Below are 12,031 nucleotides of genomic sequence, written 5' to 3'. Positions count from 1 at the left end.
AGGTAATCAGCTTCGGCAGTGTAGTACTTTTCCCATGATGCTTGGCTTGGGTTCCGCTTTGCTGCCCGATAGTGACGCTTTTCCTTGTTTTCCAGGCGTTTCAGGGCCGTAGTAAACCATGCTTTTTGCTGGTTGGCACGGAAACTAGCCACCGGAATGTACTTGTTTAATAGTTCGTGAACTTTGGCCCTGAAAATTATTCAATTTTCGTGAAGAGACTTTGTGTGGAAATCGGTTTCATAAGTTGGAAAAAAAGCAGTTAGTTCTTCATTTATTGCTTGAAAATCACCTCTTTAATAAAGACGAATTGTTTTCCTGGAAACTTGACGAAGCATCGGTGTAAAACTGAAGGTAGCATGAATGACTTTATGATCACTTATTTCCCTGAGGTATGTAATACTTGTTGCGCTATCAGGGTTGTTGGTTAATATGAGATCTAGAGTGTTGGCGGAATTCTGCGCAATGCGCGTTGGCTCTAATATTAGCTGAGTAAGGTTGAAGTTAAGACAGACATCGACAAAAGTTTTTGCTTCTGAAGAATTTGTCATGGAGGTGTGGTTACGCCAGTCAATAGTGGGAAAAGTGAAATCACCAAAAAGAACAATATCTGCGTTAGGATACGATGATGTCAGTTCACTCAACACATTGTTTAGTTTGTAGGAAAAGTCCGGATCATTTTGCGGTGGCCTGTAACAGACTCCTATCAGCACAGTTCGGGGGGCAACGTGGCAGAGCAGCCATAGCAGTTCTAAGTTAGAATCTACATTGATTAAGGATGCTGAAAACTGTTGATGTACGGCTATGAGTACGCCACCGCCATGGGCTCTCTCCCGGTCTTTACGGTAAACTTTAAAGTTGGGCAGCGCAGCTAAAATTTCGGTATCACTGATATTGTCTGTTAGCCACGTTTGTGTAAGAATGAGAAGGGTGCTGTTGGTTGATAAGACAAGACTAGATACGATTTCCCGTTTCGGTAAAAAGCTTCGTATGTTAGTAAATACTGCAGATAAGGTAAGATTAGTTCGCGGAGTGTGCTGTCGGGGAGTTGCTTTAGAGCGAGTAGAGTGTGATTGCTATGGCAGTTCTTTTACAGTTTCCGTCAAGTCGTCGAATATATACTGCTTCGGGCCTATGTACAGTGTTTTAAAGCGCAGTGCGTACTTATCAGATGTTTCTTTCGCGAAACGTAGTAGGTGTTTGCGTGCCTTACGGACAGAATGTGAAAAGTCTTCTCCTATGCTGTAGTAGGTGTCTTTTAGTTTCCGGGCGTTTTTTAGGATGGATTCTTTTGTCTTATGGAAAGTGAATTTAACGATAATGGGTCGACATCGTTCACTTGAGTGACGGCCAAGACGATGTGCTCTTTCTATTTCTTTTGGATCTATGGTGATGTCCAAATTTTCACTGCAAAGGCGGGTGACCAGTTCTTCAGACTCAGAGGACGTTTCCTTTGAGCTAGTATCAGGTAAGCCATAAAATAGCAGGTTGTTGCGGCGCGACCAGTTTTCGGCATTGTCTACTCTGGATTCGAGTTTACTGATTTGGCTCGCCGACGTGGCGGCATCAGTCTTGATAGATTCAACTTCTGTTTTAAGTGATGCGAGGTCCTGATAGTGGGATTCTAATTCGGTAATGCGCTTACTTAATTCGGTGATCGATTTGTCTGTCGCTACTAACCTGCTGCTGAGGTCTTTTACTTCGCTGATTAACGTGCTTTGGGCCGATGTTAGTTTCTGTAGTTCTGCAAGTATGGCGGCAGTGTCAGGACCAGGGTTAGTTTCTATGTTACCGGGTTGCATAAGCAACGAATGGACAACAGCAAAGAATTCAACGACAATACAAGTACAGCACTGCGGGCTCGGCAGCTGAATTAAGAAGTAGTTGCTCGATTTCTTTGCAAAAAGAGAGTATGATTTTCTAACCTACATGGCGAAGACAAGAGGGTTACTCGTCCGCGCAGTGGCACAGCTGCCGAGCCCACAAGGCGCCGCGGTCCACGGGCGATCTCTTATAGGTGACGAAAAACATGATGTCTGCGGCGATTGTATTTCCCACGACGAACGGATGGTCCCAGAGCCAGGTGGTGGCGAAATCCAGGTAAACGTGACGTCAGCCGCTGTTATGGAATTGGTATCAGCTTCATGACTACCGTAGTGATGACGATAACGTGGCCGCACGTCGACGCAGGCATCATCCAGAACAGGCAACAGCACATGTGTGAACACAGGAAGGAGCACCTGCATGGCGAAGACAAGAGGGTTACTCGTCCGCGCAGTGGCACAGCTTCCGAGCCCACAAGGCGCCGCGGTCCACGGGCGATAAACATGATGTCTGCGGCGATTGTATTTCCCACGACGAACGGATGGTCCCAGAGCCAGGTGGTGGCGAAATCCAGGTAAACGTGACGTCAGCCGCTGTTATGGAATTGGTATCAGCTTCATGACTGCCGTAGTGATGACGATAACGTGGCCGCACGTCGACGCAGGCAGCAGCCAGAGCAGGCAACAGCACATGTGTGAACACAGGAAGGAGCACCTGCATGGCGAAGACAAGAGGGTTACTCGTCCGCGCAGTGGCACAGCTGCCGATCCCACCGTTAATGCTCCATATGTTCTTCTCATGTCGAATTAGGGAGCAGAGTCCATCTTGCTATGGGCAACAGCGAATTATCAGCGTTAGTGACGCTTGTCATTGCCAAAACCTAGGACGGTGTTGTACATTCGATCTCACTCAACAGACTCTCATTAATACACCTGCCGTTCTACATTTATGCATGGATCCGTGATTGTTGTGCAGGACGGCCATTCTTTTGTACTGACGGCTCCTTCACCTCAGACAACCATGCCCAGACGAGGTCTGTCACATGCTTCTGTGGTTTCTCCACTTCTTTTTGATTATTGATGTGGGACATTTTTGTAATCTCGACGTTACATTTTGCTTAAGCAGACGACATAACATCCTTTTCCTCTGCAGCAGATATTCGGGCCCTATACCGATCTCTCCAGGCTTACCTCAGGGCATTCCATATTTGGCCCGCTAACATTCGTTTGGTTTTGATTCGCATAGAAGTAGTGTGGCAATTTTTCAATAGAACATGTCTTTATATGTAAGGGAGTAATTACTGACTGACCTCCACCCAAGCGCAGCCATACGGCTACAAAGGAAAGCTCTACCGCTTTCTCAGAAAATTCGCAGTTACTCCTCGTGCACTATCGCTGCACATTGTTACACTTTCTTGGTCAAAGTACTGCAGGTGTAATCTTTGAGGTATCTAGGCATTACATACGACGCTAGTATGCATTGGCGGCCCCACTTCAGGACTTAGTTGAGAAAAGTGTCTATGAATTCGGTGAACTACAACGAATCTACTTTTTTGTAAAGCCTATGTCAGACCAACTTCGAAATTTGACTGCATACTCTTTTCTAGCTCCTCTAAACATAAGCTTCATCTGCTGCTGCTGTTAGAAAGGTGCGCACTGCGTCTCTGCCTAAGTCTCCTCAATCAGTTTCTACCACTGTCCTGTACCTGGAAACCTTAACTCCCATTTTCTCATTTTAACTCTCATGACTTTATTCAGGGCATTTTAGTCTGCCCCTGGTGTCGCTACACGTATTCCTTTCTCTCACCCGGCACCCTCTCTCACTCATGATTGGCCAAGGTTCCGCCTCCCTCAAGTTGTTTTTGCTCAACACCTTTTATCGTACATTGTTGTAGGCCTTAGTTTTGTATACATACAGTCGGCTACGCAACGTCCACTAAGGATATCGCTTATGATTATATTTTCCCCTTAAGACGAGGCATCTGCCAGCCAGGGCACAAACTGGTCTCCTCTCTCATAACATTTTTTTTTAATTTCCCGCACCACACTGTGATTGCTACTGATGCGTCTGGTGCCGGCCAGAAGGCAGTGGTCGGTATTTTTTTAAAGTCTCTCTCCTGGATCTTTTGCTTCGATTCCCGAATTACACACCGGTATTTTTAGCGGAGTTTATGGCTCTTGGGCTAGTTCCTTTAAAACTTTCCTCCTATGTGTCCCAGGGGATCCTCTCAGAATTGCTGTCTTTTCTGTTGGCGCTGCAGTCCACACGGTACACTCTTTTGAGCCGCTCTGCGAAGGCGTTTTTTTTTTTTTCCTGGATGGCTGAAAGAGATGCGCTTTGTTCAGATTCCAGGTCACTGCAGTAACTTTAAAAATGGTGGAGCAGACGTATGCCCCTGTCCCCTGTAGCATCCTTAATCTCATTTTTTCAGGATGTATACTTTTCAGCGTTATCAGTATATATCCGCCACATGCAACGATTCCGTGCTCTCTATCCCTGACTATCGACGTCTTGTGTACCTATGGAAGATTCGTGCATGTAAATCCCGTCGGTGTGAGGTAGGGATAACTGTCATGTGGTGCAGGATGCGCCGCTTAAATCTTTACTTATGTAGATGTGGGTTCTGGTCCACAAATCTTTGCGCAACATGTGGAGCAGTAGAAACAATGGCGCTTTCCCTGTCCTCTTGCCGAGGTATCCGCGTCACAGAAGGACGCATATAGAAAATTACATTCGAAAGTTAGGACTCATCTGTCGGTCTCGCTTCTTCGCTCCTTCGGTGCGAGCGGCAGAGGTTTAGCATTGCATCAAGTTTTCGAATACCTCCGAGATTACATAACAGCTACGGCAGATTCTCTTCATAATTGTATCCGAAATCTCTGCATTAATACCGTAATACACCTACCAGTTTGCACGATACGCCTCTTCCCACATGGTACCGGCAGAGATACGAGAAGAGGTATATCGAGCAAACTGGCAGGTGTATCAACATAAGGCTTAAAGAACATGAAAACAATGTTAGCAATATATAAGCAATTACCGGTAACCTCGCTAAACATTACAAGAAATATGAACGGCACAAAGGAATCCCTTATGATAGCTGCTCTCCTGACATCACCCGGGACGTCACCATGGACAGGGGACAAGATAGGCTGACCAGAGAAATTAGAGAAGCACTCAAGATCCCCCACGCAAAAGCTCACATACTAAGCACACCTTCTATCTCATTGTCAAAAAAACATGGAATCCCGGGTGGCGCGGACTTGGCGTAGCCACTTTTATATGCCCATTTAAAGTAATTCATTAACTGTGTCATTTTTAATACTTTTAACCTCTTTTTCGCCTGCTTTTATTTTCCTTAGTGCGAGTATGCTTGTACCAGCATTTTTTTGCCATATTTTTAGCGTTTTTAGTATTTTATCGTTCTTACCTCTCACTGCATAATCACGGCCTTTACACCGTTGGTTTTTTTCGTCGCTTTTAGGCTCATATCATGTCCCGTTTTGAAGCCGTCTTCGTATTTTGACATGCTTACACTGATCACCGGCGATCGTGCAGGGACCCTTGTCGTCCCCCTTTCTTCATTGCCTATTTAAACATAATACTTCGAAATGAAATTTCAGTTGTTAGTCAGCGCCCGTGTGTGTATCCTTCTTTGTTCTGTCCTGTTACCTGTGCTGTTCCTGCAGATATGCATTACCAACTAGCCCGCAACATCACTCTTGTCAACCTCATGCAATGGCACCCTGGCATCGTTTTTGGTGCTTCGCGTATTTTTTTTCATGAATACCTTCTTCCGCAAACGGCCAAACAGGAAGCGGACGTGGAAGAGCTCCTATGGTGCGACTAAAAATGAAATGGACTTCATACTGTACGCTCACCCTGGCATCGTAGAGGATGTGGAGGTCCTCGGAAAGGTCCGTTGTAGCGACCACAGAATGGTAAGGTCTCGTATTAGTTAGAGTTGAAGAGGGAACGCAGGAAACTAGTGAAGCGGAAGGCTATTGACGAGTTAGAGCTAAGAGAAAAAGTAGAGGAATTGAGAATGCCGCTGCAGAACAGATTTTTCGCTTTAACTGATGAGGACGATCGTAATGCTGAAACAATGAACGATACTCTCACTATCGTTACTAAGTGCGCCGCAGAAGTAGGTGGTAGGATGGTTCGACAAGATACCGGCAAGCTATCTCTGGAGACTAACAATCTGATCAAGAAACGCCAAAGCATGAGGACGTCTAACTCCACAAAGAGGATAGCACTAGGAGAGGTATTGAAGTTAATAAATAAGCGCAAGGCAGCCGGCATAAGAAAGTTTAAGGTGGAGAAAATCGAGCATGCTCTAAAGAGCGGAGGTAGCCTAAAAGCAGTGAAGAGAATACTAGGTATATGTTAAAACCAGGTCTATGCGCTAAGAGGCAAAGAGGGCGATTTCGTTAGCAATATGCATGAGATAGTTAAGGTGGCCGAAGAGTTCTACACAAATCTGTACAGTAGCAAATGTAATCATCATGTTGCTGAGAGAGGCAGCCAAGCACAACAATGGGACATCCCGCTAGTAACGAAGTATATAGAAGTAAATAAAGCCTTAGGAACAATCCAAAGGAGGAAAGCAGCTCGTGAGGATCAGGTAACAGCACATTTGTTGAAGGACGGAGGAGAGATTGTGCTAAAAAATAGCCACCCTGTATACACAATGCCTTGTGACCTCTAGTTTACTAGGAGCTTGGAAGAACGCTAACATTATCTGAAATGATAAAAAAGGAGTAGTCAAGGGCTTGAATAATTACAGATCGATCAGCTTACTGTCCGTTGCCTTCAAGGTATTCACTAAGGCAATCGCTAATAGAGTTAGGACAACGTTAGACTTCAATCAACCAAATGATCAGGCAGGCTTTCGCAGGCAGCATATTCAACAATAGACCATAATCATGCTTTCAATCAGGTGATAGAGAAATGCGCAGAATATAACCAATCCCTATATCTAGCCGTCATTGATTACGAGAAAGCATTTGACTCAGTGGAAACCGCAGCTGTCATGCAGGCATTGCGGAATCAAGGTGTAGAAGAGTGTTATCTGAAAATATTGGACGATATTTACGATTGCTCAGCTCCCATAGTCCGCCATAAATTAAGCAATAAAATTACAATGAAGAAAGGTGTCAGGCAGGGAGACACGATCTCGCCAATGCTGTTCACCGCCTATATACAGGAGGTATTACGGGGCCTGAAATGGGAACAGTCGGGGATAAGAGTTAATGAAGAATACCTGAGTAATTTGCGATTCGCTGAAGATTTTGCTTTGCTAAGCCACTCAACACATGAACTGCAAAGCAAGATCAATGAGTTCGACAGGCAGAGCACAAAGGTGGGGCTAAAATAAACATGCAGAAAACCAAAGTACTGTTCAACAGCCTAGCAAGGGAACAGAAGTTGGCAATTGGTGGCGAGGTGGTGCATGTAGTAAGAGACTATGTATACCTAGGGCACGTAGTGACCGCTGATCCGTAGCCATGAGAGGGAAATAACTACAAGAATAAGCACAGGGTGGAGCGCATAGGGCAGGCTCTCAGATCATGAATGCAGTTTACCAATATCCTTCAAGAGAAAAGTATAAACAGCTGTTTCTTACCCGTACTCACCTATGGGGCAGAAACGTGGAGGCTAACAAAGAGGTTTCAGCTTAGGTTAAGGACAACGCAGCGAGCTATGGAAAGAAAAATGATAGGTGGAACATTAAGAGATCGGAAGCGCGTAGAGTAGTTGAGGAAACAAACGCAGGTTAATGATATCCTAATCTAAATCAAGAGGAAGAAAGGGGCTTGGGCAGGGCATGTAAAGCGAACGCAAGGTAACCGATGGTCCTCAAGGGTAGTGGAGTGGATTCCAAGAGAAGGCGAACGTAGCAGGGGACGGCAGAATGTTAGGTGGGCGGATGAGATTAAGAAGTTTGCGGGGATACAGTGGTCGCAACTGGCAAAGGACAGAGTTTATTGGAGAAACATGGGAGAGGCCTTTGCCCTGCAGTGAGCGCAGTCATGCTGATGCTGATGATGATGATACTCTTCTTATGTTAGAATGCTCTCCCGTTCAACAACGGCTCAAAGGTCGTGTATCACCACGCAGGCGATTAATCTAGAAGAGTACGTCAGATGGCCTCTTTGTTAAAGTGGGCGCATTCTCAGTCGTTCGCAGGTACACGTCACGGTGGTCATGGGCTCCCACAAGAAGAAGACCATCTACACTTTCCCCAGGATTCCCGTGAGTTCGTTTTGCATTCTGTGCCATCAGCCACTTACATGACTTGGCGCCAACTTCTCTTCACGGTTTTCGTCAAAAAAGCGCACAAAAAGTAAGCGGGGACGAAATGCAGAAGGGAGTGATTGCGTGTTTGTTCACGTCATTCTGTTTATTTGTGGTACCATTTTTCGAAGAGCACTTAAATCATACGTATTTTTCATTCCAATATGAGCCTGCCACTATATGGTTTCCACGAGCCGCCAGAATAAGCCTTAGTTGGCGGGAACAGAGTAGCGCAAACCGGCTCCTCTTTAGGCCCATGGTGATCCCAGGGAGATGTATTTAAACACTTTCGCTCTTCCTATTCTTGTATCTCTACGGGTCATAGGCTTTGTTGTGCCAGTTGATCGGAGGAGATACACCCTGTATTGCAAGCAATTTCTTTCTTTGCTTTATTAAGGAGGCAGGTGGGAATCAGTTTCTGTGCAAAAACTGTTTAGGCTGGCCACTATTGTGGCCTCACTGGAGACGATATCTGCATGCAGCAAGTAACTGCTTATTTCCCAAACCTTGGTCGCAGCTTTCCTCTCCTGGATATCTAACAACTGTTTCCGGGCTATTATTCTGTACTCCAGACATTTCACGAACGGGGCCTTCCCTTCATTTCGCTAACTTAATTACTCATAGTGTGGGCGACAGCTGAGCTGTTGATCGTAACTGCATCGTCCGAAGCACTGCGTCTGAATACGCGGCTGAGTTTGCCTTCGGTTCGCCACTTCAAAAATGGTTTCCTCGGTCCGCTGTTACGCGTTTTGGTACTAACAAAGAGTCAATAGGATTTTCTGACAGAATCAATAGATCAGCTGATTTTTATAGGATGTGTTCGAATCACTTCTGTATTCTTCACATTCTTCGCAGGCTTCACATTTTTTGCAGTTTCGTATCCTTCTGTGGGCATGTCTTTGTGTCAGAAGCCTGTTAATTACTCGAGAGTACGACAAAAACTGCAGTCGTCGGTGACAATCACATTCAGATATGAAAATGCAGACGACGACCATGGAAATTTCTGGTTGGCGTCTACATTTTTACGTTTTAAGCCTGTATATTCTCAGTAGAAGCGTACTCGTAGTTGTTCTCTGCGCTCCAGATCCTTGCCTTGCACCCTGCCTGTATTTTGATTTGTAGGCAGCTGATTTATCAGCTTTAACGGCTCGAGTACGCTAGCTTATTGTTGTACATCCCACTCGTCGCCAGTCGCTGCAGGCTGCGCTCCTTAGCGAACGAGGTGCTTTCAGTGGCAGGGAAATTCGATGATGTCCAGTTGCAGTTCTTCTACGAAAGCGGCAGCTTGCGCGACGCATCATCGCCTCCATCCGTGGCTGAAAGCGCCTCTCGTAGTAAATGCAGTGGGCAGCAGCCTACAAACCGCACTCAGAAAAAATTAGGCAGTGGCTTAGCTCTGGTTGAGCCTGAATATACAAGCGAAAAGCTGCATTTATGCTTTGTTTGACGTCATGGCTGTAGCAGTTGGCGCACAATGCACTGGGAGCACCACGATAACGGTGGAAGCGTGCGGCTGTCCACACGCTGCCTGTAAGAAAGCGGAGGAGGGGACGCGCGTGTAGTGAATACGGTGCTGTCTTAGATGGTTGCTTTAGAGACATGTACTCTGGTGTCCAATCCTTTCGGGTGCACACCAAGATATGAGACGGACTGTTTGTTTTTTATTTATTTTTTTATTTGTGCCGCATGTGACGTCACATGGCTTCGCGCATGCTCAGCTGTGGCAAATCTTGGCTCGGACGGCTCACGCGAAGCGCGGCTGTGGTGCGGGTAGTGAAGCTTTTCGCTTCAAAAAACTATCACTGAACCAGATACGACGGCAAGCCTCCTCAATACGCTGCGAACAACGCCTACGAAGTGGTCTTCCCAAGTGCGTGATGGCTTGTGCAGCTTAGTTTTGAACCTCACATTTGGACGATGACGTTTGCATAAATGATTCATGCGGTAGGCCTGCTCAAACTAGAAGCGATCTCCGGGCCACTCACAAAAGCCATAGCGGCGCACATTAGAGTTTTTGCGGTGGGTGTACTCGCGTCCGGCCCAAACAGAAGAATCGTCATTGATATCAACAATTCGAAGTCCACGTCAGCCCATCTCAGCCTTTATAGCAAGTCGCCGGCGGGGTCACACTCAGCTCTGAACGCTTAGAAATTGCAGCGTCTAGGGTCCGGACATACCGACTGACGGCCAACAAACACTCCAAGGAAAACTTACTTTCGACTACATGAGACCTTACGCCCATCTCGGGCATGCTTTTGAATGCAGCCCGCAACGTACTGTCTTGCGGATCTTGCAGTATAATCGCCAGGAAATGACTGACTCTCAGCACTGCATTTTGAAACAGTAAGCGCGTCTACCATATTTCAATCCTTTTTCAGGAATCACCACGCTCCTTCTGCGCCATACTGAGTGCACTCCCTGTGCAGAAGTATGCAGATTGTTCCTATGTTAAACCCCAGAATGCTTCTCTCAACTAAGCGGATGAATTTTTCGAGCTTAAAGTTTCTATAGAAATGGCATTTCGTGGGCAGAATTGTTTTTGTATCACATTTCTTTGGGGTACTTCTCTGATTCGATCTGAAGAACTCGTTTATCGTTTTTTTTTATCGTTATGACGCCAAAAGAAAAAAAAAACAAGCTGCTGTCTTAGCGATTTAACCAGTGCGCAATCTCGTTTGTCGGCGTGGAGATTCCGCAGAAAGGGAAGGGGGCGGGAGGTTTGAAGACGCTTTTTGGACTTCTTTATCCATGATCACAGAAACTTAGCTTGGCCAAAACTTCACTGAAATCGAAGACTATCGTCACAAAGTGACCCCCCCCCCCCCCCCCCACCCAGCACCTTCTTTGCCGAATATCCACGGCCGTCAAACGTGATGGCGCCACCGATAGAGACGCTGAGAGCGCGGTTTGTTTTGTTTCGACGTCGCTGCAGCCGAAGCGAATATCCAACTTCTATTCAATTCAAGCGTGTGCCCCAAATAAAGGCGGTATAAAACAATTCCTCCCACCAAATGCCATTTCTGTGCGAAATTTGAGCTGGAAAAATCAATCGGTTAGCTGAGAGAGCGTTCAAGGGCGCACGTTTGATTGCGGAACACACTGTATGCGCTTTCTCTGGTACGAAACATAGGCCGATGGGTAAACCGAACTGCGCAACTGTCTTTCGGGTGGGACGAAAGCTTAGGCTCTTACACAGGCGTATGGCAGGCAGGCTCGCTAAATCAGCTTGTTCCAGTGTGCATTCTGCCGACTCCAGTGATTCAACCGGCCAGTAATTGACAAATTGCTGTTGCGATCCAACTTCTACAGCTGTGAAAACGATGCCGGAATCCAGGAAAGAAGTGCGCATGGCAGGAAATACTGAATCGTACTAAAGTTCGTGAAGTTGCAGGGTTTGCGAACGCGAAGCACTGGCGTCATGTTGCATAATTACAGTAAAAGTTCCCGGCGGATTGCATTGTCGGCCGAACTTTCCCGCATTAATGGCAACGCGACAGACTTTACTCAGGAATATGCCTACATAAGAGTAAAAAGAGAGTAGGCATTGCCCTAGCGCATTCTCTTTTATAAAAGGAAGTGCGCAAAAGGACAGCTTACTCGCTTTTTCACTCCTTTCAGCTTAGAGTCGATTAAGTATTCAAACCGTCGTTTCAACGTTACTCGCGAATAGTCACGCTAATTTAGTGGAAGTTGTTTCTCTTCAGTCTCTTTTTGCTGCATAGCCGTATCGTTTGCGCGGAATGAAAAATGGACAGAGAACAGCCTTTGTTGAGAGTTTCGACCAAAGTAGAACATCACTTCAGTACTGCCTTCAGGGCAGCCAGCTAAATCATCGCTGGAAGAATTTCGCGTGAGCTGTAGTCACAGGGGACCGCAGCTGTGAAGAATTTTGCTATCCAACTGCTATGCG

The 12,031-nt window shown here is 46.1% G+C and overlaps 1 protein-coding gene and 1 pseudogene across 1 annotated transcript in view; one reads left to right on the top strand and one right to left on the bottom strand.

Annotated features, from left to right (window-relative positions):
- Window positions 1–12,031, top strand: part of LOC149325863 (uncharacterized) — a 267,673-nt gene that overhangs the window by 253,266 nt on the left and 2,376 nt on the right. Inside the window, exon 21 of the mRNA XM_089562465.1 lies at window positions 8,004–8,079. Within this exon, the coding sequence (XP_089418591.1) occupies window positions 8,004–8,079 (76 nt within the window). The remainder of the gene's footprint in view (window positions 1–8,003; window positions 8,080–12,031) is intronic.
- Window positions 854–2,706, bottom strand: LOC149325864 (uncharacterized; annotated as a pseudogene).

The sequence above is a fragment of the Amblyomma mixtum genome, chromosome 10 (assembly GCF_055824585.1).
Source record: "Amblyomma mixtum isolate Tamu chromosome 10, ASM5582458v1, whole genome shotgun sequence".
Taxonomy (NCBI): Eukaryota; Metazoa; Arthropoda; class Arachnida; order Ixodida; family Ixodidae; genus Amblyomma; species Amblyomma mixtum.
The sequence above is the reverse complement of the archived record's forward strand: the minus strand, read 5'-3'. Positions and strand labels throughout refer to the sequence as shown.